Here is a 24,545-nt window from a genome sequence, read left to right on the forward strand (position 1 = left end):
CAACTGAATAAATGACTTTGAGGAAAAACGGGTACAATGGATATGGTAGGGAGAGTGTGTGGTTGATGTCATCCTCACGACGAATGGGTTTAGAGGTAGTTGAGGAGCTTGCAGTTGCCACCATCGTAAATGTCGACCTTGGTGGTTCTATGCTGCTTATCCAACTTTTGGTAGTAGTCTTGCTCGTACACATAAAAGTCAATGTGGTGAGAGCTGAAACTCCAGCTTTGATCATCGACCAACAAGCAGCCATTGTGCTTCTTGCTAGAGCCAGGCACAGACCAGCCATCGATTTCAGGCACATAGATCTTCTTACCCTTGGGAAGATCATTAGCAGCAATGGTGACATAAGGACGAAGGGGAGAACCATAAGCTATAATAAAAAAAAGACCATGTGAGCAATGTGGAATCAAATCTTGTATATGTACAATTGTGCACACATACCAGTGATGCCATAGGGTTCCTCAGAGCGGTTGATTTCTTCAAAGCACTTGTAGTTGTTGCAGGAGCAGCCACCAAGGTTGACAATCTTGTTGCCAACGACACCAGTGCCTTCCATGACGAGAGCATCAGCATAGTTTTCATTGACCTTGGCAATGGTCTTGCCACCACAAGTCTTGATAGGGACCTTGGAGCCACCCTTGTAGTCACTTTGTTGGGCGATCCAGTAGTAAGTGAAAGCGGCCTTGGATTGAAGCTTTTTGCGCTTTTCGGACTTGCTGGAGGAAGACTTGGATGATTTCTTCTTGGTCTTGGAAGCCATGCTGGTCACCTTGTGGCTAACATCATCATCTTTCTTCTTGTCATCCTTCTTGGAAGTCTCCTTGGAGGAAGACTTGTCGGAGGACTTGCTGCTGGAACCACCTGAAGCAACGCAATAGTACTTGCCGGTATCAAGGTTGTCGCAAGAGCCACGATGAACTTGGCTGTTGAGGTTGTAAAACTCGTTAAGCGAGAGACCGTACTTTTTGGCAACCGAAATGCAAGTATCAGAGTTGGTCACTATAAAAAGGTAATAATGATGAGCATTGATTTAGGTAAATGATGGATATTTATATAACAAAATTTACCTTTATGCTTCTTTGAGCAGCCACCAGATGATGAGGATCCAGAATCACCCGAAGAAGACGAGGAAGAAGAGGAACCTTCTTCAACGCAGTACTTCTTGTGGACGTGCAAGTTGGTGCACTTGCTGTTGATTTGCGAGTTGAGACCCATGAATTCCTTGGTTGAAATGCCGTGCTTCTTGGCAATCTTGTCACAAGTATCACCGCTCTTGACTGTAAAATGATTTGTCAATACATGTAAAAGCGGCTGATGGCAAGCATGGTGTTTGCAATGGATGTGTGCTTACCGGTATAGTAATCAGCACAGCCGCTACCACGCTTCTTGAGCGAGATCAACTTGGAAGAAACGTCATTGGGAGTATCAACAAGCTCAAAGGAAGGCTCAGGGTCGTTGTCGTTGTCAAATGCAGCGAGATAGCTAGCTGAAATCTTGATTGCATCAGAACCAGAAGTGCCGTGAACGATAGCAAGAGGTTCGGCATGGGCGGTGTTATGGTTGCCAGTGAATGCAAGGATGCCAATGGCTGCGAGTGTGATTGCGCGCTGAAGAAGCATTGGATGGTTGTAACGATATGGTTGTTAGGTTATAAAAAGAATGACAGCTCCTGGCTGCGAGAGTAATGTATGATCTGTGTATGTGAAAAGAAAGGAAGGGGGTTTGTGTTTTTTGTTTACGAGAACAAAAAGCTTGACAGGAAAATAAGAAAGGGAGGAAGAGATCGAATGGCATGCCACGATGAAGCTGTATTTAAAGCATTGGCGGGTTGTCCGCCATTTGTGTTTGCGTATGTGCAAAGTCCCTATGTGTTACAATCATAGATTGCATTACTTCATTCAGGGCAAGTTGTGTCGCCCCCAAACGTGGGCTTTCCACCCCTTCCATCTTGTGTCTCGAGGAAACCGAAAATGTTCTTTTTAGTCGTGAACGGTGAGCTTTATTTTACTGCATTCTTCATATTATAGCGAGGCAATGACATTATTCGTTAAAAAAGACAATCAGAAGGATCATTCTTTTTCTTTCAAAAAAGTAAATGCATGCATCACTTCTCAATTGCAAGCGAACGCTTCATAAGAGGTACCATCCTGCGCCTCTTTTTCGGTACGACAATTTTACACAACAGCAGCTGGTCAGGTCTACCATTCGCTTTCTGAATTGAGAAAGGCGGCCGATGCGACCCTTTTTCCCTTCATCAAACTCGTGTAACTGTATATGCTTTTCTTTGTGTACCTGTGGTCCAGGGCAATTTTAGGATGCCACCCGTCTGCGAAATGTTGTGAAATGGACAAAGGCGTTTCGTGCATTCTGGCTCGTGTGGATGTGTCTCCGCTTCCGATAAGAGCACAACAATTACCCTCTACTTGATTCTTCTCTCCAAGAAATCCCCATTGCATATCCACGATGGGGTCACAAGCCATTTCATTGTGGCCATCACCCATTTACATTGGTTTTCTACAAAGACCTTCTTCTCCCATACAAGGACATGTCTCCAAAAACAATCATTACAGTGATCCCGATAATAATCACATTCTGTCTTTGTTCTTTGTGCCACCATGATTATTGCTGTGGACCTCAGCCTCGCTTTTCTAAGCCAAGACATTATCTGCAATATCCACCAGCAACGCCTCATCATTGCCACCACCCATCCATCTCAATGGCTGATTCTATATCATCAACCTGTTTTCAGTAACCAAGGCTTTGGTTTGGACACACATGAAAAGCCTATCCACCCTGCAATGGGGAGTAAAGCCAATCAGCGAAAATCGCTCAGGTTTTCCCGCTGATGATGTGTTCACTGCCAGCTATAGCCTTAAAAAGCTTAATAGTCGTTATGATCATGTTGTTGCCATATTTGCAGAAAAGCTCCCAATATAAACTTTTCCATGGATACGTGCATTGGTGCTTATTAGCCTGCTATCACTTTTTTCCCCGGCATTGGTTGTTGCAATAGCCAATTCCATATGCAGTTAGAATAATCGTGCGTTGACGTACTACTTGCTTTGCATGCTCAAACATGTGCATCGTCTTTGTGTTCTCATATTAGATATTGTAAATGCATAATCAAAGCGATGAGTGATGAAGACGACTTTTGATATGACATCGTTTCCATGAAATTTGGTCTCTTTGTTCCTTTCTTTATTCCCTTGTCTCTACCCATATTTTATTGTTCAATCGAATGACCGCGACTGGGGGCCATCGGCCACTCTTTATCCGCGACATTACGTCGGCATGGCAATTGACAAAGAACCAGAACGACGCGAGCCGATCAAGTAGCCAAGGCAAACCAGAAAGAGTGAGGTACGCTAATCGAGTGGATGCATGAACCCATTGGCAGCACCATTCACACACACACACACACACACACACACCTTTATTACTTGTAGGATCAACGGGGTGATAGTACTTGACAAATACGATAGCAAAACCGGGGAACGTAGAATATGGGTGGGTAAGTTGCCATGGAGATACACGTATTGGGGGATGGTTGCGAGGTGGGGGAGTAGTAGTGGGTATGACACATGTCTCCGCGCACATTATGAGAACTTCTTGTATGCGTTATGGAAAATGGGTTTCTCAATGTTGCACACTTTATTAGATGACAGTACGGATACTATTTGTGTCGTCTTGAATCCAAGGCTTTGTCGAAGACCGGATGCCAAGCAGCTGCGGATGTCTGTATCTGTGACACTCTTCGGCACTGTTGACCGATTATCATTAGAGAAACTTCTTGTTGTCCGATGCGGCGGGTAAGTAAGAAAGGGAAAGGATCGTGTGGTGGCAATGGATCAAGTACTATTCCTAGGTTCAACTTACAAATCCTTCTCCTTCTTCCATATACTTTATATAGGTTCCACATTGAACATGATCTTAATATGGAGATATACCATTGGATTAGAGCATTAGCAGTCAATGGAGGAGAGGAGGATGCAACCACACTGATGCCACCTATTACAATCGACAATGATCGTACAACAGCATTTGAACCACCTTTACGAGATAAAGAGATCGAGCCTCATAAACAACAACCATCATTCAATCGACTATTCCAAGGTCAGCATCAAAGCCTGTTATCACAACCATCACCAACCCGCGGACCTACCACACATCTACTTCAATCACAATTATCGATCACCGATGACGACTTGTTTAATGACTTTGGTGACAGTGATCAATGGAATTGGTCGCCTGATCATGCTGTTGCTTCATCCACGCCTATCACTCGAGTACAGAATACAACAAAAACGAATGACAAAGGATCCCCACTTCGTGCTCAATTATACCCTGCCGATGGAAAACAGTTGAATGAGGATTATGATAGTTTTGGATTCGATTCATCATTTGATGCAGCCGATCTCGATGCATTGGAGAAGGACGCAATACAAACTAGGAATAGCAAACGACCTTTTGATGCCATCGATTGAAAATTGGTTCCTGAATAAAACACTTGTATACATCCCAGCTTCTTTATTTGTTGCGGAGAATCCACTCTTGTTTTCCCTCTCCTCCTCCTCCTCCTCCTCCTTTCCACTAATATGGCACAACCCTTGAAACGACAGCTGACATTGGCATTGCTTAAACCTGACATTTGCGCCGATGCCTCATTGCCACCAAAGATCTTCGACGCCATTAGCGCAAACAACATGAAGATCCTCAAGCAGCGACAAGTGCTGTGGACGCAAGAACAAGCAGGTGCCTTTTACGCTGAGCACAAGGGCAAGTTTTTCTATGAACGACTCTGTGGATACATGACAAGGTAATCAAGAATGAAATGATGAGGAGGCTATGATAGCTTATGATGGTTTTTGCTTAGTGGTCCATTTGAAGCATTAATATTGGAGTCACCTAATGCCATCAAGGATTGGCGAGCATTGATTGGTCCGACACACCCTGTTCGGTGAGTATCGAGATATGCTTCAACTATGTTTTTAAGGTTTATCTCATGCATGTACCCCCTTCTTCTCCACCCCCCCCCCGATTGTTTATGTAGTGCACGGATACATCAACCCACCACGTTGCGTGCTCTCTATGGATTAACGGATACACGGAATTCTTTCCATGGCTCAGGTATGTTTCCATGATAAGCAAGCAAGCCCATAGTCAAAGTAGACGTCTCATCAATGGCTGGATCATGTAGACTCGGATGAGACAGCAAGGAATGAGATCCAATTCTTTTTTGGAGAAAATGTATATAAGCAATTGAAATCTGAAAGGGATTAAATGTACACTGTGGTTTTCAATGCAGGTTGATGTTTTCGGATAAGGGGTTAAAGTGCCATGTCATGTCTTTTTTTAAGTAAAAGAGTGTGTCAGAGAGGAAAGCGGAGCATAACAACTTATGGGACACTACGCCAAGACATCCTCAACATCTAATAGGGTGATCAAGCATTTACACCAACGCATACGCATACACGCTCACTTTTCTATGCACATGATTCGCATCAATGTTGATCATTCATGCATAAAGCCATACGAAACGACGTGGTTGGATGAATGCAATACAACGCAGTATATGGTTTTGTTAGTGAATTCCTCTCTACGTGTATCAATCTCCCCACTGGATAAACGCGACAAGAGCATTAGGACTTCAACGCAAAATCGGAAATTGGATGCAGGTGACTGATGTAAGGATACACCGCAAAAAAAGTACCAAGAATGGAAAAATGTAAGCTCATTATGGTGAGAATCATGTAACGGCTTAACAATATCCCATGTTGGTGTCACGTTCTCCTTTACTAGATGATGGGCTCTTGCCTAATTCTGAGAATTCAGGAATGACGCACAGGAACTGCAACTGCTGTGTATGACCTAACATCGCCAAACGAATGTGTTAGAGAAAGGATCATGAGAGAAAAAGCAATGCCATTCTTGTACAAGCGCCAAGCTACTGCTGCAATTCATAACCCAGCGCCGATGATGATGATGATGGGCAACGAAAACTTATAAAAGGGCATCCATCCCACCTTTCACCCAAGACTTCATCTTCCTTTCATAACAATAACAATGTAAGTATACTCAACCACCATGGATTCATGCACGTGGATTCACCTATCATTCTCTATAGGGGTTTGTTCGATCATTTCTCTAGCCAACACGAAGAAGTCGTCAACACCGAAGGTGGCCATGAAGGCAAGCTCTCTCACGAATTGATCGCTGCTGCTGGTATGTAGGCTATCGGCGGGACGTTTTTATTGTACATGAGTTATTGAACATACTCTTGTAGCTTCCTACGAAGCCGCCAAGGCATACAACAAGCACTGTGAAGAAAATGGGTAAGCCTATGAAAGCCATTAGCATCGTTACAGAGCTAACCACTTCTCTTGTCTACCTTTAGTGAGGAACCTAACCATGCAAAAGCCAAGGAGTTCATGGCTGCTATCGCTGGCGGTTTCATTGACAAGATGTAAGTAGAGGCATAATGCACAAAGAATACGATTATACATATGACTAATATCTTGTCCGTTATTCATCGATAGGATCGAGACCAAGGGCTTGGATTACCTTGACTCCGTCAAGGCCAAGAAGCACGCTGAGGACAGCATCAACGAAGGATGTGACCAGCATTACTCTCAATAAATGGAAAATTCGAAATTTCGTCTTGTTGATTAAACAACGTATCGTTTGTCCTTCTGCTGTAATATACAATATGGGCTCAAACTGTGTGCACGATATGGATGGCAAGAGAGTGTGTATGAGCTTTTGCGTATTCTTTTGGGTTGTTGGCAGCAACCTAATCCCTGTCGAGACAAGTGTCATACGGCTTTTGGCTACTACACTGAAACACAATGCATCTGAATGTGGCAAATTATACCCCAATTAGGTGTTTTAGTAACGAAAACGCCATCTCGGCATAGCGCAAAATAGCATCAGCCACTTCACCTGCACATTCAGGATAAAAGGAACTGGTTCTTTCTACCACCTAGTGTGCTACCACGCAACCATGATCAACATGCCTTAGTGTTGTTCTTTTTTTTTTCTCATGTGCAACTCGCATTCCACAACGCTGCACAGGTGCTACCCTATGATAACGCTCGAGAGGCATAGCAACCGGGAGATTATCACTGCATGTGTAGAACGCATATGATCTTTCAAAGGGTTCTCTCATAGAAAGTTGCACATGAGAAACCTGCAGCTTGCTGGTGTGCAATCTTGAATATCCTGTAACAACGTTGACGTTGACTACATGTGTTACATTCCTATCCAGTGCAAATACGATGATACGTTGATATAGAAAGGTGTGTATAGCACTTTTTCTACGCTATCTAAGAGAGTAAAGAGTGGGGTTCACACGCCCTTGTTGATGTTTATGAGGGGTATAAAGGCAACTTCTTTATGATGCATTTATCATGACGAGTACTCTTAGTGAATTCTATATACCATCAACTACAACAAATGAAATCAACAACCTACATTAGGATTTGTGTATACAACAAGCAATCTAGAGCATTTATGATAAGTTCCTAATGATAACGTTAAAGATCACACTATATTGTAAGGCCTGTCTACAACGACGGGACGGGTTTTTATTACTATTATTAAAGCATCATGCCCCTTATCATCCCCTTTCTAGCTACAGCCATTACATAGTTGGTCGCTAAATGCTACGCCGATTTAAGCATTTCAAGTATGTATCATTGCGCGTATCGATTGGTGGGTCTAGATGAGTGATGGATCGAATGGCATTAGGTCATCATGCAATAGGCAATCACGCGCATCGGCCTGCTCATGCGGGGGTCAAATATCGGGAGTGCTTGGTCTTGGACACTCGCTACGTCTTGGCAAAGCGCTTTTTGTGACAACGACATGAACCCTGAATAGTAAGTTTCCACCCCATGGAAATAGGCATTGAAAGCAGAAAACAGGAGCAATGGCAGCTTCAATCACCGGGGATGAGACTATGACGGGAGATGAGGCTATGGATGAAGGTGGCAAATCGCACGGACGCTAACTTTTGCTTTCCTTTACAATTGACACTGTCATGTAGCGATTACCTGTTCAAGCTTTTGCTTATTGGCGACTCTGGCGTTGGCAAGTCCTGCTTGTTGCTTCGTTTTGCAGACGACACTTACACCGAGAGCTATATTTCCACTATTGGTGTTGACTTTGTAAGGGGGTTCTTTTCCACTCGACTTCTTCTCTATCGACCACTCTCAAGGTATACTGATATCTATATATCCATCGCTATAGAAAATCCGCACGATCGAACTCGAAGGCAAGACCGTCAAGCTTCAAATCGTAAGTATAAAGCTGAGTATGATGCTACACGTGGATTGAAATGAGGAGGAATACTAACGCATGTGGGGGATTCATAGTGGGATACAGCTGGTCAAGAACGTTTCCGCACGATTACATCATCTTATTATCGAGGTGCCCATGGTATCATTGTTGTCTATGATGTGACGGATGAAGATACCTTCAACAACGTCAAGCAATGGATGCAAGAAATCGATCGATATGCTGCAGAAGGTGTGAACAAGCTGCTTGTTGGTAACAAGAATGACATGACTGATAAAAAGGTGGTGGAAACGGATCAAGCCAAGGTATGCATGTCTACAGGGATAAAAAAAGGGGGAGCAAAGATCCATGTATTTATTTGCTTTACGCACAATTTTCTAGGAATTGGCTGAATCACTCAGTATCCCATTCTTGGAAACTTCAGCCAAGGACTCCAGCAATGTTGAACAAGCTTTCTTGACTATGGCCAAGCAAATCAAAGATCGAATGGGCTCAACTATGCAACAGCAACAACCCAAGTCAACCGTCAAGGTGGGTCAGGGTGCAGCTGTCCAACCTAAACAATCAGGCGGCTGCTGCTAAGCGGATACCAGACAACATGCGTGAGCATACAACACAGACACAGACACACACACATACATACACTTTTTTCGTTTTAGTTAAACTTCTACCCTTGTCTTCTTTCTTACACAGAGACTCTCAATACAACCTAATAACGCTTTTTCCTCTTGATTGATATGATTGGATCACGGTTGGGATGAGTGGGAGAATGGGAGGAAATCACAAAGGGAAGGTTGATTTAAAGTGTGTGTTGCAAAGGTAAAACATTGGCCTTACCCATAAAGCATATTCTCCTCTCCTAAAAACAAGGATAGGGGTTGATTGTTATATGAAATACAATCATGTCAAGATGTTTTTCACTTTCCGTCTAATCTCAATAAGCTCAACAAAATTGATCAGCAATGCTTTCATAATCAACCCCCTCCTCCTTTATACATCCATTTACTTGCTGATACGCATCCAAGTTATTCCATGTCCCACAAGTATGCTGTGCATTCTTATTAACGCGATGACCTGATCTATACCAAAATTGATATGCGTCAAGTTGCACAGCAGTTCATTTTAAATCTTTTTTGCACACGGCCGGGGACATTGCGCGCACCAATTGCCTTCAGCTTCCCGAACAATGCCTACTCCTTCATGCAACGATCCCTCGGCTTCGTTGATTAATGACATTTAATTACCATAAACCACCATTTTTAAGATGGCTTTGACCGGTACAATGGATCGTCTTGGATATGAATCAGAAACCGCAACAGTACATGTATCTTAGCCCGACTCACTAATACAGCACGCAGGTTTCTTTTTTGTGAGAGAGACGATATCTACCATATTGAGAGAAAGACATTGATGTCATCCAATAACATAAGGGGCACATCTCGTTGATTCAAGGGAATGGCATATGGGTGGTTAGCCTTTTGTAGCTTATGAAAAGACAATGGATACCTCCTTTTTGCTTTTCATATACCAAAAAGGCGGTTATTTACACGTTGCACAGACATTGCCTGATGGATCACCACGCCAAATAAGGTTTATTGGCTCAACAAAGGGGTTACTTCAAACCGTTTGATGTAACATTTTGTGTCCGCTTGTCGATGTAGTAGTAACTTGTTCTTGTTTATGTGTAGCACATTCGAGTAATGCTCATTTTTATTGCTTCTTTCTTTCCCTTCCCACTCGTTTCAAGGATTTATGCAAATCATCCATGTCTAACGCACTACGATCGGATGTTCTTATTGTAGGCGCTGGTAAATTGCTAATAGGAATCGTGTATTGGATTTGTTGATTGCTAACATGATGTTGTAAATGTAATAATAGGCGCCTCAGGATTGTACGCTGCTTTACTTTTAGCGAGCATGGATGTCTCTGTTTGCATCATTGGTAATAGCTCTTTATTTACTTGTGTCTATGCATGATCAATAGCTGACATGGTGGATCATATTATTTTACTAGATAGCAAGCCATCACCCGCATTGACAAACAACAGCACAGACGAGTCATCATCATCCTTGCTAATCTCACCGCACACCTTGCAATATCTACAAGCACATCAACTTATTGAACTTCTAATGGAAAATGGGATGCGACATTGGCGTTTTCAAACATACCTTAACCAGGGACAAGGGGCCAATGCAGCATCAGTAGAACGGCAAAGTTACCGTGTCTGGGAAAGAAAAGGATCACAGTTTAATTGGGCCTTGTCTTGTGATGCAGCACATCTTGAAGACGTCCTAAGAGATACTTTACACACACGTCAACACATCCAAGTCGAATACCAACATGAACTCGTCAATCTTCAAGACATGATGACCAGCAACGGTCCTGCTACTCCCGATGAGCCCATTGACTATCCAATCGTTGCCAGCATTAAAGACCTTTCCACTGGAAGACTCAGTTGCCACCGTTCACGCGTTGTACTTGGTGCCGATGGTGTCAATAGCTTTGTAAGACAAAAAATAGGTAAGGGCAAGAAGAATGGGTATCGTACGATCGCAAAACTAACATAGTCTTGATGAAAAAGGATGCAAGCAAAGGTGTGGTGGCAAGTCAGGCACGTTTTACACGCTCAAAGTATCGGCAGAAGGCAACTTTCCCGGCATGCGTGCATTGTCAGTGGTCACCAAGGACAACAAGGCTGTTATGCTTGTTGGTACGATAATAATGCACAACACCCATTCACATATCATTGACATTGGATTATAGGCCACCGAAAGCACCTCATCATCACCATGGAGGAGCATTCAGATTGGAGCCAGTTTTCTTTACTTGATCACGATGATTTGCTACTTCAAGCTATAGAAGCTCATGTCAAATCCATCCTTCAACCTTATGACATCAAATTCTCCAAGGTGCACTCCTATAAGCGTTGGCAAGGTACATGTTGCTATGATTCCGTTTTCGTTGCTATGATACTAATACCCATTCCTATAATGCAGCCAATGATCCTATGACCGATATCTTCAGCCTTCATCGTCGATATTTCATTGTTGGCAGTGCAGCACAGCGATTGAGTCCACATGACATGCTTTCTGTCAATCTTGCATTTGATCAAGTCCACAACCTCTGCTGGAAGCTGAATTTGTACCTGAAGCATTATGCATCGCCACACATCCTCGATACGTATGATATTGAAGCCCGATCGCATGTGAGAGATTATATGATGGTGTCCAATGCCATGTTGGCTTTGATCACTTGTGGCGACTACAAGGAAGAAAAGGATGGTGATGATGACCGAGGCAGCGTTGCCAGCACAGCAACACAGCGAATGAAACGAAGCGGCAGCTGGTTCATTGGTGGTGCACCTTATCCTTCGAGCAGCATAAGCAATTCCTTGACAATTGCTTATAATTCCAAGCTGAAGCCATACACTGCCCAACGACTCGTTTCTCAAAATGTCAAACCAAAAGGAAGCCGATCATCCACGTCTAGCTCAATGTCTGATCCCGCCAGCAGCGTGGTTTCAATCACCAATAGCAGTACCGCTTCCATGTTGTCAAGAAGTCGCTCGTTGACAGGGTTGAATGGTAAACATCGATCACTTCCTATGGCTGATATGAACAACCTTGAAAATGGAAGCTCATGGCTCTTTCGAAAACCCGTCTTTCGGAACAAGACCAAGGTTAAAACTCGAGGATATCAACACTACGACCAAGATTCAGTTGTTGTTGCACCGCACGTAGATCGATGGCGGTTCATCAAAGCCAACCATTATGACCTTCTTGATCGTATCACTGCCGATCGCAATACACCAGGCTGCTTTACCATCTTGATCTTTTGTACATCTATCACTGATTGCCAACATGCTTTGCAACAACTCAAGCAGTACTTGGATTTGCCATCATCAATCATGCAATACGACATTCATCCGAGCCATCAACATCGCCAACAAGAGCAACAACAACAACCTCAACAACCATTGACCCGCCCTCTTTCATCATCGTCTTCCACCGAATCAACCATGTCTTCTCCTCGATCTTCCTCTTCTATCATGTCAGCAGGCAGCCGTCTATCTCGATTCTTCTCATCATGGTCATCTGCATCATCTCATAGCACAGTGTCAGTACCATCTTTGTCATCCAGCAACACAGCGCCTTGCACGACATCCAGTATGCCATCTTCTTTGTTTTCGTTTGTTTATATCACCTCTTCCACACGACAAGAAGTGGCCGACTTCCTCTCTATAACACCTCCCAACATCCTTCGTCACATGTTTCCTCATGGGCTTGAACGGCTCTATTTGGATCACGATAATCAGGCTCATTCATCCTACAGCATCAATGAACCCACCCTTGTCATTGTGCGACCTGATGATTACATGGGCGCACGGATAAGGCTTCCTTGTCAACTACCGGGATTGGGCCGTTACTTTGATAGATTCATGGTGCCTCCCGTTGATATGGATTCTGCCGCTGCCGATGTAGCCGCTGATTTTTACTTTTGATCCAGGAAATCAAGATGCTGAAACCACAACACACATATTCGAGTCTGCATTCTTTTTTCGTCAGCTGTAACATATACACTCCCTTCCTTAATATCCCATCTCTGACGTGGAAAAGCATCTCAATACCACTGTACTGTAGCCTTCTCTCCTTTATACTTATATATATACACTCCTTCTTGTTCTTTATCATTGTCGAAATAAGCATTTTACAAAGCATCCTTCTCTTTCTATTTGGCAGCCATCAGGCAGCGGTTACAACGAAATTCATGTTTGACAGCCATCGTTTAGTTTACATATTGACATTGACTCATCATGAAACGATACCCACTTCATTATCAAATTTTCATGAGAATTGTATTTGCGGCTTGTAAACCACTCTTATCAGTGAGTAAAATCACATGTTACAGTTGGCAAATAGGATTTGAGATCTTTCCCAACAGCAGCAATGAAACTGATACATACGATGTCATATAACATCCCGCGAGATGTTGGGTGCTCCGCTTTTTCTTTTTCATTCTTCTTGTGGATAAGTTTAGCAATAACCAATGGGGGCAAGTGAAAGGGGATTCACAAAGAAAAAGGAGAAAATGGAAATCAAACATAACTGCGACCGCCCCTTGTGTCGAGATCCACCATGCGGCATGTGTGCAAGGTTCCGCTTTTTTCGATTTTCGATAATGGACGGGTATAGCAGCCTCATTGTTATTAGATAGGTGATCATGGGCCATGTGTCACTTGGATTAAAAGTACCTGCAATTCGGTTTCTCTTGGGAAGAGATGTTTCAGTGTTGTGCATGGATTGATCGCTAATGTCATTGGATATGGATTGATGAATGCGCCACCCCACAAATCAAATACCAACCATCAACATGCGCGTGATGTGCGTGAAAAGTATCAGGTACACAAGAGAAGGTTTTCTGTTTTTTCTTGTACCTGAGCTGAAAGTAAATGAAAAAAATGCATATAAAGCAGTGATGGATCGCACCATTGCTAACCACCATCATCACCCTTCATACCTTCTTCTCTTCTTCACACATCCCCATTCTTTCTTTCCCTTTAACGATATGCTGAGCATCATCAAGTTTGCATCCATCATGGCTCTTGCTGGCATGGCCATGGCTGCACCTACTTCATCTCCTGTCAATGGCATTTCTATCGTCAAGCGTGACAGCGTCACGGTGACCCTGAAGAACAAGTGCGACGTTTCTTTGGATGTACACAAGCTCACGAATGGCCAAGGCGATCCTGATGGTAGCTATACGCTATCACCTAAAGGTTCTCATGATGTCAAGGTCGACTCTCAATGGAAAGGACGCTTCTGGGGATGCAAGGAAGGTGATGATTCCTGCGAGAAGTATGGTTCGGCTTCTTCACTTGCCGAGTTTTTGTTCAGCGGATTCGAAGGTCAAGACTTTTATGATATCTCGTTTGTGGATGGATTCAATTTCCCTATGCGCATTGAGCCTCATACCTCAAAGACTGGTTCTGGGTATGATTGCGGTGCTCCCACTTGTTCATCATTACCTGAATGTCCCGAGGATCTCAAGAACAAGGATGGTTCATGCAGGAGTGCATGTGCTGCATTTGGCACGGACGAATTTTGCTGCACTGGCAAGTACAATGGTGATCACAAGTGCCCCGAAAACAAGTATTCTCGTCATTTCAAGGCTGGATGTCCCGATGCTTATTCATTTGCATATGATGATGCCAAGAGCACTTTTGCTTGTAGCTCAACAACCTACACTGTCACTTTTTGCCCTTAAATTGAAAATGCTGCATCATCTATTCTTCTAGAATCTTCAACATCATCCATCGCCTCATCCTTTTTGTCACACATAATAGCGCACTGTAGCTGGTCTACTACTACTATTCTTCCTTTGTGCAATAAATCCCGTTTCATTCAAACAAAAGCACACACGCATGTAATTATGGTCATATTGTGTGCATCAAGCATCATAAACCATTTTGGGAAAATGACATTCCTTGTATCCGATTTTCGAAAAGGAAGACCCCTGGGCTGTGATTCTTTGTATTCATGGTTAAATGGTCTTTGTTTCGTGAAAGGTCTTTTGCTATTTATATCACGTTGTCCACAATGCCAGGATTCTTTTGAATGTTGCTGTTGATATCAATGTAATTGGATCATTGCTTCTTACAGCAATTGAATGGGCCAACATTCACGCATACTATTATTAGGAGGGTAGCATGGCAATGGCATGATGGATCACAATGAGTGGTCGATGACACCATGATAGCAGGTGCATTTCATTGTTTGGTGATGCTCATTTATGCATGGACAATCCAGGGTTCTTTCTTAAGAGGGCCTGATAGCACTAAGCTCATCCCAGCGGACTCTTTGTGAGCACTGAACACGCATGACATCCACACACCTCTCTTTCCTCTACTCCTCTTTCCATTTTCTTTAACACACACTGCTTGCTCGCCCATTCAAAAGGAAATGCAGCTGAACGATTCTGTAAGTTCAATCGTGTGGTCGACATTGCACATGGGGAATATCCAAATTGACCATCGCCATTCAAAAGCCTCAATTGTCCTCTTCAAGGGGTTCAACTATCAAGGAGCGTGTTCACTTTACTGACTAAACATTGGTCATACAACTATGCAAGGAATAAGGTAAGACGTTGAGTGGCTGTGGGATTCGGATGATTCTTGGCATGTGATCTTAATGACGAAAGAAGTGGTAGTCTACACGCAACGTCTTGATATTCAGCGAACAGTTTCAGTTTTTGTACCTCGGGTAATATACACAAGAGACATGTCGATCCTTTTGTAAGTGCTGGAAGCTTATATTTGTTTTTAGTACTTTTCTTTTCTTCAAAAAACAAAGAACAAGTCGCAATGACAGGTAGGTTGCACAAAGGAAACAAAAGATGGCCCGTGCTCAAAGGTAGATGAATGTACAGGACATGACGACAATAATACAACCACCACGAGCGATGCAATGAGGGACTCGGATATTCAGAGAGAAAAGGTGGCAGCAAACATGGAAAAGAAGCCGCCTTCCTTTGCACGTCGACATATCAAATGCCTCAGCTTTGTGTGTGCAATTGTGATCAGCTGTGTTCTCGTTGCAGCCATTGTTCCACCCGTTTTACTCGTGAATCGACAAAACAATCCGGTTGCTCCACCCGAATCAACATCAACGGCGTTACCAGAACAGCATCGAGATCCCAATGATCATCCACCTCCATTACGTGATCCATTCAACAATACAGCACAAGCGAATGCACATACACCACCATTGAATGAACCATTTCCATATGGCAAGACCCCTATTCGTGGCATCAATCTCGGTGGATGGCTAGTGACTGAACCCTTTATTACGCCAAGCTTATATGATCAATTCAATTCCTCGGCTGGTGTCATTGATGAATGGACGTTATGCAAAGCTCTTGGCCCCGAAGAAGCTCGACGCCAATTGACACAACATTACGAGACATTTATCACTGAAGATGACTTTCGCAAAATCGCACGTATGGGTTTTAACCATGTACGTATTCCAACCGGTCATTGGGCGATCGAGACGAAGGAGGATGAACCCTATGTACCCAAAGTGGCATGGCAATATCTATTACGAGGTGTGCAATGGGCGCGTAAATATGGACTACGTGTGATGATTGAGCTGCACACAGCACCTGGATCGCAGAATGGATGGAATCACTCAGGTCGTAAAGGCGAGATTCGTTGGCTCAATGGCACTCATGGCGAAGAAAATGCCAATCGTACTATGCGCATTGTCGAATCGATGATCAAGTTTTTCGATAAACCAGCATGGCGAGATGTTGCTCCTATCTTTGGTGTCCTCAACGAACCTGCCATCTTCCGTATCCACACACAACCAGTCCAACAATGGTACAAGGATAGCTATCATACGCTTCGCAACATCACTCAGGATGGTGGTCCTTATCTCACCTATCATGATGGTTTTATTGGTCTCGATTCATGGAATGGCTTTTTTGACACCGAGCATGTTTACAAGCGGATGTTCCTTGGTAAGAGGGGGTTTTTTATTCTCACACATATGCAAAAGCAAAACAATTAACCGATCGTTTTATATATAGAAACACACATGTATATGATCTTTGATGATAATTTGGTATCCATGTCCCATGATCAGCAAGCCAAGTTTCCTTGTGGTGCATGGCGAACAACACTACGCAACGCAATGCATTCAGCAGCACCTACCATGGTGGGTGAATTCTCTATGGCAACCAATGATTGTGGAAAGTACTTGAACGGTGTTGGTCTTGGCACTCGATATGAAGGCACATTACAAGAAGGCACAGCTGTACAACAACCCGTATGCCCCAACTGCTCATGCGCTCACACTGAAGATTGGAAGAATTGGGACAAGGAATATCAAGATTTTCTCAACTCTTTCATCGAACATCAAATGGATGCTTTTGAAACCAGCAGCGTCGGATGGTTCTTTTGGACTTACAAGACCGAGGATCATATCAACCCTCATTGGGACTATTCTCTGGGTTGGGAAAAAGGCTGGATTCCCCAAGATGTCAATAACCGTACTCATTCTTGCGATCCCCAATAACATCATCACCACCACTATCACTATCACATCCATATGTAATAAACACTTTGAATCATATATTTCATAGCAATTATAAACCACAAACTTTGATTTGATTCTACGATGTCGTATAATGTAATTTATCTGTACAATGAGAAGCCCATATCGGTTGGCATAATTAAAGTTAATCTACCAAGTAGCTTGATTATCATGAGCACCTTCAGTGGATGAGGAGGAGGAGGAGGAGGAATCAATGTTGCGACGAAGAGCATCGATCAATTCTTTCCATTCTTGTTCGGTGCTGATGTTGGCAGTGGCTGACTGTAAATCCTTGACTGCATCGGCAGATTCAGGATAGCTTGCTTGAAGGTCATTCAAAAAGCTGTTCCATTGTTCTTTAATTTGATCTTGAGGGATGTGATCGGCTGTTTGTTGTTCAAGGGTACGAACAGCACCAGGAAGAGCTTCCCATGCCGAATGAACAGGTTCTTCAAGGTAGCTGTTATCTTGATGCTCAGCTGTGCCATCATCATCCTTGGAGTAATCACCATCAATGATACGTAAGCAGCCGTATTCGGAGCGACCCGTGGGGCAATCAGCCTAATGCAAGCATGTTGAGTTTATGTATGGATAAATGTTATTATTCAGGGTGATGATTTACCTTGCTTTGACAACAACGGATACAAAAACGCTCAATGTCGGGTTCAATCATGCTCACGAAATAGTTGTATCCTTTGCATGTGGCGCCGGTAGGTTTGCCACTGGCATGGTTGTCGTATTGTCCACCACCATCAGTAGCCAAAAGTTGATACGCATCGCGGTTAAAGAAGCCAGTGACTTGTTCATAGCTGTTTTCCTTCTTTGCATAGTGTGCTACCGTGATGAAACCTACGTTGTATACGTGTGTGTGAATTCCTTTGCTCTACTTTTCAAAGGTATCCATGTAACTAACATACCATCGGGAAACTTTTGTGCACCAGTGATAGCACCTTCCTCTGAGCAGAAAGGCTTGCCATCACTTTCATGAGGAGCCACCTCCAATCCAGGCTGGGGAGGCAAAAAGAGACAAAAATCTTGTCCACTATTAATCATAACTTGCACCCCAGGGGTGGGTGTCATGACATCGTCACGAGCTTGAAGAGGACTTGCTACTACAGCGGTAGCAGCTAATAACAGAGCCGATGCACTGGCGAACAAAGAGGATGGATATAGCATTACGTGTGTGTGTGTGTGTATGTGAGATAAAGTGGAAAGAGTTAAATCGAGTAGCTTCTTGCCAAGCTGAGCAAAAAAGAGGAGATTATAAGTGGGTCGCGAAAAATGGTATAGTCCCCCTGCTCTTCATCTTTATATATGCACTCCCTCCGTTTGTGCATGGTAATCGACGACCGTGCGTGTCATTTTTCCTTCTTTTGTTGCTATATTTATCCTGGGTGTTCGTTTTCCACAAGGCGACAAATGGTAAGAGGGCCTGGGCTATTGGTATCGGCGGTAAAACCATGTCTCTCCCTGTGGAGGTGCGGAGAGAGCAATGCTGCATCCCGACAAGTTGATCAACACGATAACACATGTTTCAGTCAGATGCAAAAAAGAAGAAAGCGAACCCCGTGGCATGAGGCACAAAAGGTAAGCCCAATAGACTAAATGACTACTATTAATGCTATCCCTTCACTAATACATAGGTGTCGTTGTACAAAAAAAAGAGAGGTTGGCGTTCGCTAGTTTGCATATCGCACTTGCAATGGCCTTTTAAAGTTCATCATGCTGTTCCAGTCACTGCTGCTGAAGGAAAAGTTTCATTTGAAACGCCTGACTTTCGGTAGAATAGCGGAAGGAGGCCAAGGTTTGGCTGATCTGTCAATTCAGGCTGTCATTAAAACGCGTGGTGGAGCTGTGGAATGTCATTGTTTGCCCATGATCGAAAGCATAATGGTACACGCCACAGAGTTGGCTCATTGTATTCAAGCTGTGTAACTATCAAAATGCCGCTTCATGATGTTGTCAAATGGTACAATGGGATTAGCAAAGGACACATACACAGCTTGTAGTTTTACTACAACTTGAAACCAGCATGCTTTTTGGGACATAGCTTTAACTGTGGAGGAGTGACCATAGAACAAGAGAGACTATAGATGGATCAAAGCCAACCTATTATTATAAAGTTGGGCATACACGTGCTAATAACGTTGCTAATCATAATGTAAGTTATTGTTGCATGTAATCGGAAGCAGTGCTGGTTTTTGAACTCGGAGCTGTTCCCGTCTTGGCAATTCACGACACGGCTTTAGAAACTGGATACGAAAAAAGAAAGCTCTTGATCCATTATTATCGCTACCTCTCATGCCTCTAAGCAACATCACGCCATGCATGATCAGTTTCAGGAAAAAAGAAAGGTCATTCACGTTCGTATATATAAAAGACAATGAAACAGGATTCTAAACCTACATTCTCACGCTGGGAATAGTCATGGTGGTATTGCAACTCCACCTTTATTGATAGGGAAATTGACATTGTCGCGTTTTTTGGGTACATATGCATAATGGATTAGGGCTAATGGATGGGTGGATGGAGGGGGGCAACCAAAGTCCATGCAATTCCTGGTTGTCGCTGTGAGACAAATTCACCGTTTCCTGATTTGGGCACAAGGCAACTCCTTCTTGCTTCTACACGCATTCACATACACACACACAAACGCTAATGTCGAAGCTGTTTGATCGGGCTGTTGGGAAATCGGGGCCTGTCTTTATTGCCATTGCCGTTCTTCTCATTGAGCTGTGTGTTCTCGCATTCTATCTTGTCGTCTTCCCATACACCCATGCTTGGTCTGATGCGTCACTTGCCGGCAAGCTCTTTACAGCACTCGTCTTCATTTTCACATTGTATATGGTCTATTGCATTCACTTTCACTATTACATGGCGATCAAAACCCATCCTGGCACCTTACCCAACACGGCAACTGAGACTGGAGAAGGGGTACTATTATGCAAAATAGATATCATGCATAGGACATATTTGGATTAATGTCATATGGAAACAGCAGCACGACAGTGATCCATCTGCTAGACAAGTGCTTTTGGAAATGGAGGAATATGCAGGAGAGGCACCCAAGATGTGTAAAAAGTGTAAGTTGCAAGCTGCTGTGTGTATCATTTGACACGACCCTGATCATGCATAACAATCCGCTGCAGGTCATTTGCCTAAATCCGAACGAGCACATCATTGCAGCATATGCAACAAGTGTATTCTAAGATTCGATCATCATTGTAAGTTTATCCACCACCATGCGTCAAAGTGATGACAGCCCGCTGACCAAACGATACCTTTTGACAACCACATCAAGGTCCTTGGATACACAATTGCGTCGGTCACTTTAACCACAGATACTTTGTTCTCTTTATGACCTATCTCGTCATCTCTGCGGCCTATTTTATCTTTTTTGGATGGCAGCCATTCATGCTCTCGTTGGATCTTTTGAATGACGATGTAAGTTTGGGCCCTTCGTTGCTTGTGAAAAGAAAAGATCATTGACTCTTGGATATATACATTCGAACGCACGCACAACAACAGTGGCCATATTATTATCCTCGCCCATTGATGGCATTCTCAATCATATTAGCCATCTGCATGGGGCTGACAATAGGTAAGCAATGGGGTGACAATGAAGGACATGTGAGATAGGATTGACCGAATTTGTGTAGGTGGACTCTGTTTATGGCATTATTACCTGGTAAGCAGTAAAGGAGGGATGAGTTTAAACCACACCTGATAAAGGAAGGGAGTGATGTTCATCATGGTCGAATTAGATTGTCACGGCACAGACGACGGTGGAGTTTTACAACAATCACTATGACAAGAAACAATGCAAGAGAATGGGCGAGGTATGAAGCTTACCAAGAGATAGGAGAATTTGAATGATGGTGGCTAACTAGGTTCTCCTTTTAGGTGTTCGTCAATATGTACAGTTTTGGGTTCAACGAGAACTTGAGGCGATTCTTCAATGTTTGCGAACGATTGTAAGTGGGAGCATGGTGGCAGGTGGCAAGTTGTTGTTGTGGGGGAGTAGGGACTTTTTTTCAAAGTAGTGCTTACCTGATATGAAATATAGTCCATGGTATACGATCCTGTACCCTGTACCAATACCGCCAAGGGTAAGATAAAGGGGAGGAGAAGAATGGGATATGTACGTCTAATGTCGTTTGACATAGGGCAATGGACGCGTATTCGAAAAATCCGATGAGTTTTATTTGTTACCCAAATCACGGCAGCAGGATCATTTTGAGATGCAACATGAAGCACAAGACATTGAAGACAAGGAACTATAGCAAATCGCTCGTACAATTCTTTTTTTTCCTTTATAATAGTTAATGCATTCAAGTAATAGAGACATGCTTTTTGTTGGAAGAGCTATCATCCCTGCACCTGATTAAAAAAGACATGTATCTGCGGAGCAAACAAAGAATATGGGGACAAGAGCAAGGGATCCAAGGGTTTACATACATGCATGGCACATGATAGATCGTCGAGGGTGTTGATGTTGATGTAGATAACTAATGCAGGATGAGGATGATGAGGATGGGAAAATGTAAAGTACTTTGGTGTGTGTGTGTGACTCAAAGGAGAAAAGAGGTGGGGGGAGAGGTGTGTGTATTAATGGTGCTGTTGAATATTTGTGGTAGATGTTGAACGAGAGAGGCGGTTCATTAAACGCTTGGCAATAGATGGCTTGTTGGCATGTTTGGGTGGACATGAAGAAGACGTTATTGATGCTGTTTCGCCCACACTACTAGTAGCATCACTATTACTACTGCTGGTGGTGCTGCTGAACCTGCTACTGCTTAAAGAAGGTGGTCCACTATGATTGCCTGGTGGTGTGATTGGTGGGGCATTTCGTGGATTGATCATGTTACTACTACTATTACTACAGCTAGGATCCATGCGAACGAGACGATTTGGGGATGATGATCGATTTGTTCTCAAGTTGCTGTAGCTGATGGATCGTCGCTGTTTACCAGAAACAGATTCTTGGCTTTTGTTGCGAGAAGCAAGTATAGCCAAAGGGACATTATCATCTGCTAGCGAACGGCGGTGTTCTTCAGCAATGGTAGCCATGGATGGGTGCGAGGTAGCGGCGTTAGCGGCTTTCACTTGTGGATAATGATGTCCAGGCGGCACAAGTGGCCGTGATATTCTGTTTTTAGATACCAGGACTTCAGCTGAATGACATCGGCTGGGCATACGATGAGGCTGTTGTTGTTGTTGCTGGATCAATGGTTGTGGTTGTGGTGGTGTCTGCTGATGATGCATTGGTTGGAAATAATAACCCATTGCAGGTGATGGCATTGGCGGTGAATAAAGATAAGGTTGTGGTTGAAAAGCATGTTGCATAAACATTGGTTGCTGTTGTTGGATAGGTGGTGGAGTACCAGGAGTAGTAGGCCAATATTGCTGTGGTGGATATGGATGGTAAAAGCTCATTGTTTATCTCTTTGTAGTCACAACAGTGATACGTATGCTAGAGGATAAGATGTATGTATCTTCTTTTTCTAGTTGCAAAGCAAGAAAATGGAGAGGCTTATAAATGGATCCTCGGTAGTAAGGAAGGGGTCAAGTTTAATACAAGGAGACGGGTTGGCCGGACAAAATCTAAAAAAGATGGTGACACGCAGTTACCTGATATATCTTTAGATGGTTTATTGCTGGAAAAGCTGCGTAAAGTGTGGTAACGAGGGGGTGAAAAGGACATGTGCATGTTCAAAGCTGAAGGAGGTGGGGGTGGATTTCCTTGTGTGCGGACATTTACGCCGCTTTGCGTTCATAGAGTGCAATTCCCAACATACGCAGCAATGTGGGACCGTTGCAAATACAGCTTCTTCTTTCTCTTACCACCTCCTTTTCTCTCCCTTGTCATGCACAAGTGTAATTACAATACAAAAAGCGACTTTCGAATTATACAGTGAATTCATCCGGATGATACCGGTTTTTGGGTGGCGAGAAGCCCCTATGACATTGAATAGCCCGCCTTGTACTATGCTATTACACATTGCTTGACCCATCTTTCTTTTACACGAATGATTTAGAGAAAGAGATGCTGATTGCATGTTTATTCAATAGAGATGGACTGAATATACGTACAAATGGGATATATAAGATGTAAATGTAATAAATGCTTAATGCGTGCAAAGATGCTATTTTCTTTTCTTCAAACCAGTTTTAGGAGATCCGCGGGAAAAAACATGAGGAAAGGGAGAATGACGAGGATAAAGAAAAGGAGGAGGTGATGTATGAATTATCGAGGCATTCGCTTGTTGATCTCCCACTCATGGGCGATCCGCATAAGATCCTGCAGTCGAACACCGCCGTTCGGTAGTACATGTTGTTTGACAGCTTTGCAAAGCTCCTCCAAATCGCATTCTTGAAAGAAGGATCGTTCCAAAAGATATTCCCACGTCTCGGTGTAGTTCATGATTCGATCACCGTCGTCGTAGGCGTTGTGTTGATTGTTCTTTTCAATGCGTAATGATATATCATCAAAGTTGCTGGCAACAAAGTCTTGTCCACTTCCCACTAATGTTGAATCAGTGCAGTCGCTGTCGTCGTATAAGCTGTGATCCCCTAGCGATGATGATCCTCCACTCGCTCCTTCCATAAAATCTCCTGAAAGAACACTCCCATTGTGCGAAGATCCACTACTGCTGCCGCTATTGTCACTGTTGGTCCGTATACTCGAAAGCTTGTCCATAGCCATCATCGCACCCTTCATCATGTACAGCTCCAACTCCATCTTTTTGGCTACCGAACGAAGCTCTTCATTCTCGCGTTGTAACTTGTCAGTGCCTTCAAAGTGACGCGATTGTAGTTCAGCAAGCTCGACTTCGAGATCCTTGATTCGTTGTTCTTTGCGTGCACGATAGGCTCGTTGCGCTTCTCGATTCAACTCTCGACGCCGTTGACCCTATTCGATAGACCACCCGATCAGCCTTTGTTCATAGTCAACATGAGCATGGCGTTATGATGCAACGTGCCTGATTCGCTCCCGGGCCGACAAAGACGATGTCTGAACAAGTTTCCATAGTGCAATGGGGTAGAAGACGCAAAGAGGAAGGTTTAAATAAAGCACTGAGTTGGTGTCTGAGTAATGAGTAAGCAAAGGCAATACCCCAGTGATTGGTTCCCTTTCGTGCAGCAAAGGGTTTGTGA

General features: G+C 43.5%; 12 protein-coding genes across 12 annotated transcripts; 8 read left to right on the forward strand and 4 right to left on the reverse strand.

Moving 5' to 3' along the window:
* Window positions 1-89: 89 nt before the first annotated feature.
* O0I10_008896 (uncharacterized protein) lies at window positions 90-1,622 on the reverse strand (the record flags this gene model as incomplete). The annotated part of the gene is made up of 4 exons (XM_058488897.1): window positions 90-373; window positions 445-1,002; window positions 1,071-1,280; window positions 1,355-1,622. 4 exons carry the CDS (start codon window positions 1,620-1,622, stop codon window positions 90-92), a joined length of 1,320 nt encoding a protein of 439 aa, XP_058340317.1.
* A 1,619-nt stretch (window positions 1,623-3,241) lies between these two features.
* Window positions 3,242-4,487, forward strand: O0I10_008897 (uncharacterized protein; the record flags this gene model as incomplete). The annotated part of the gene is made up of 4 exons (XM_058488898.1): window positions 3,242-3,363; window positions 3,450-3,514; window positions 3,662-3,812; window positions 3,914-4,487. The coding sequence occupies 4 exons, from the start codon at window positions 3,242-3,244 to the stop codon at window positions 4,485-4,487; spliced, it is 912 nt and encodes a 303-aa protein (XP_058340318.1).
* A 111-nt stretch (window positions 4,488-4,598) lies between these two features.
* Window positions 4,599-5,283, forward strand: O0I10_008898 (uncharacterized protein; the record flags this gene model as incomplete). The annotated part of the gene is made up of 4 exons (XM_058488899.1): window positions 4,599-4,819; window positions 4,877-4,960; window positions 5,054-5,130; window positions 5,201-5,283. The coding sequence occupies 4 exons, from the start codon at window positions 4,599-4,601 to the stop codon at window positions 5,281-5,283; spliced, it is 465 nt and encodes a 154-aa protein (XP_058340319.1).
* Window positions 5,284-5,672: 389 nt separating this feature from the next.
* Window positions 5,673-6,639, forward strand: O0I10_008899 (uncharacterized protein; the record flags this gene model as incomplete). The annotated part of the gene is made up of 6 exons (XM_058488900.1): window positions 5,673-5,687; window positions 6,013-6,068; window positions 6,128-6,225; window positions 6,287-6,335; window positions 6,398-6,466; window positions 6,540-6,639. The coding sequence occupies 6 exons, from the start codon at window positions 5,673-5,675 to the stop codon at window positions 6,637-6,639; spliced, it is 387 nt and encodes a 128-aa protein (XP_058340320.1).
* A 1,227-nt stretch (window positions 6,640-7,866) lies between these two features.
* O0I10_008900 (GTP-binding protein ypt1) lies at window positions 7,867-8,880 on the forward strand (the record flags this gene model as incomplete). Its single annotated transcript, XM_058488901.1, has 5 exons — window positions 7,867-7,880; window positions 8,048-8,168; window positions 8,251-8,298; window positions 8,376-8,603; window positions 8,680-8,880. 5 exons carry the CDS (start codon window positions 7,867-7,869, stop codon window positions 8,878-8,880), a joined length of 612 nt encoding a protein of 203 aa, XP_058340321.1.
* Window positions 8,881-10,063: 1,183 nt separating this feature from the next.
* O0I10_008901 (uncharacterized protein) lies at window positions 10,064-12,799 on the forward strand (the record flags this gene model as incomplete). The annotated part of the gene is made up of 6 exons (XM_058488902.1): window positions 10,064-10,106; window positions 10,177-10,239; window positions 10,312-10,818; window positions 10,880-11,008; window positions 11,062-11,232; window positions 11,295-12,799. 6 exons carry the CDS (start codon window positions 10,064-10,066, stop codon window positions 12,797-12,799), a joined length of 2,418 nt encoding a protein of 805 aa, XP_058340322.1.
* A 1,064-nt stretch (window positions 12,800-13,863) lies between these two features.
* Window positions 13,864-14,562, forward strand: O0I10_008902 (uncharacterized protein; the record flags this gene model as incomplete). The annotated part of the gene is made up of 1 exon (XM_058488903.1): window positions 13,864-14,562. The coding sequence occupies one exon, from the start codon at window positions 13,864-13,866 to the stop codon at window positions 14,560-14,562; it is 699 nt and encodes a 232-aa protein (XP_058340323.1).
* Window positions 14,563-15,658: 1,096 nt separating this feature from the next.
* Window positions 15,659-17,369, forward strand: O0I10_008903 (uncharacterized protein; the record flags this gene model as incomplete). The annotated part of the gene is made up of 3 exons (XM_058488904.1): window positions 15,659-15,665; window positions 15,724-16,812; window positions 16,882-17,369. 3 exons carry the CDS (start codon window positions 15,659-15,661, stop codon window positions 17,367-17,369), a joined length of 1,584 nt encoding a protein of 527 aa, XP_058340324.1.
* A 168-nt stretch (window positions 17,370-17,537) lies between these two features.
* Window positions 17,538-18,563, reverse strand: O0I10_008904 (uncharacterized protein; the record flags this gene model as incomplete). Its single annotated transcript, XM_058488905.1, has 3 exons — window positions 17,538-17,948; window positions 18,010-18,236; window positions 18,305-18,563. The coding sequence occupies 3 exons, from the start codon at window positions 18,561-18,563 to the stop codon at window positions 17,538-17,540; spliced, it is 897 nt and encodes a 298-aa protein (XP_058340325.1).
* A 1,482-nt stretch (window positions 18,564-20,045) lies between these two features.
* O0I10_008905 (uncharacterized protein) lies at window positions 20,046-21,670 on the forward strand (the record flags this gene model as incomplete). The annotated part of the gene is made up of 10 exons (XM_058488906.1): window positions 20,046-20,321; window positions 20,389-20,470; window positions 20,537-20,611; window positions 20,689-20,831; window positions 20,916-20,988; window positions 21,047-21,075; window positions 21,152-21,226; window positions 21,291-21,361; window positions 21,454-21,496; window positions 21,554-21,670. 10 exons carry the CDS (start codon window positions 20,046-20,048, stop codon window positions 21,668-21,670), a joined length of 984 nt encoding a protein of 327 aa, XP_058340326.1.
* Window positions 21,671-21,995: 325 nt separating this feature from the next.
* On the reverse strand, window positions 21,996-22,823 carry O0I10_008906 (uncharacterized protein; the record flags this gene model as incomplete). Its single annotated transcript, XM_058488907.1, has 1 exon — window positions 21,996-22,823. One exon carries the CDS (start codon window positions 22,821-22,823, stop codon window positions 21,996-21,998), a length of 828 nt encoding a protein of 275 aa, XP_058340327.1.
* Window positions 22,824-23,634: 811 nt separating this feature from the next.
* O0I10_008907 (uncharacterized protein) lies at window positions 23,635-24,418 on the reverse strand (the record flags this gene model as incomplete). Its single annotated transcript, XM_058488908.1, has 2 exons — window positions 23,635-24,300; window positions 24,371-24,418. 2 exons carry the CDS (start codon window positions 24,416-24,418, stop codon window positions 23,635-23,637), a joined length of 714 nt encoding a protein of 237 aa, XP_058340328.1.
* Between the last annotated feature and the right edge of the window lie 127 nt (window positions 24,419-24,545).

The sequence above is a fragment of the Lichtheimia ornata genome (genome assembly GCF_029851405.1).
Source record: "Lichtheimia ornata isolate CBS 291.66 chromosome Unknown scaffold00049, whole genome shotgun sequence".
NCBI lineage: Eukaryota > Fungi > Mucoromycota > Mucoromycetes > Mucorales > Lichtheimiaceae > Lichtheimia > Lichtheimia ornata.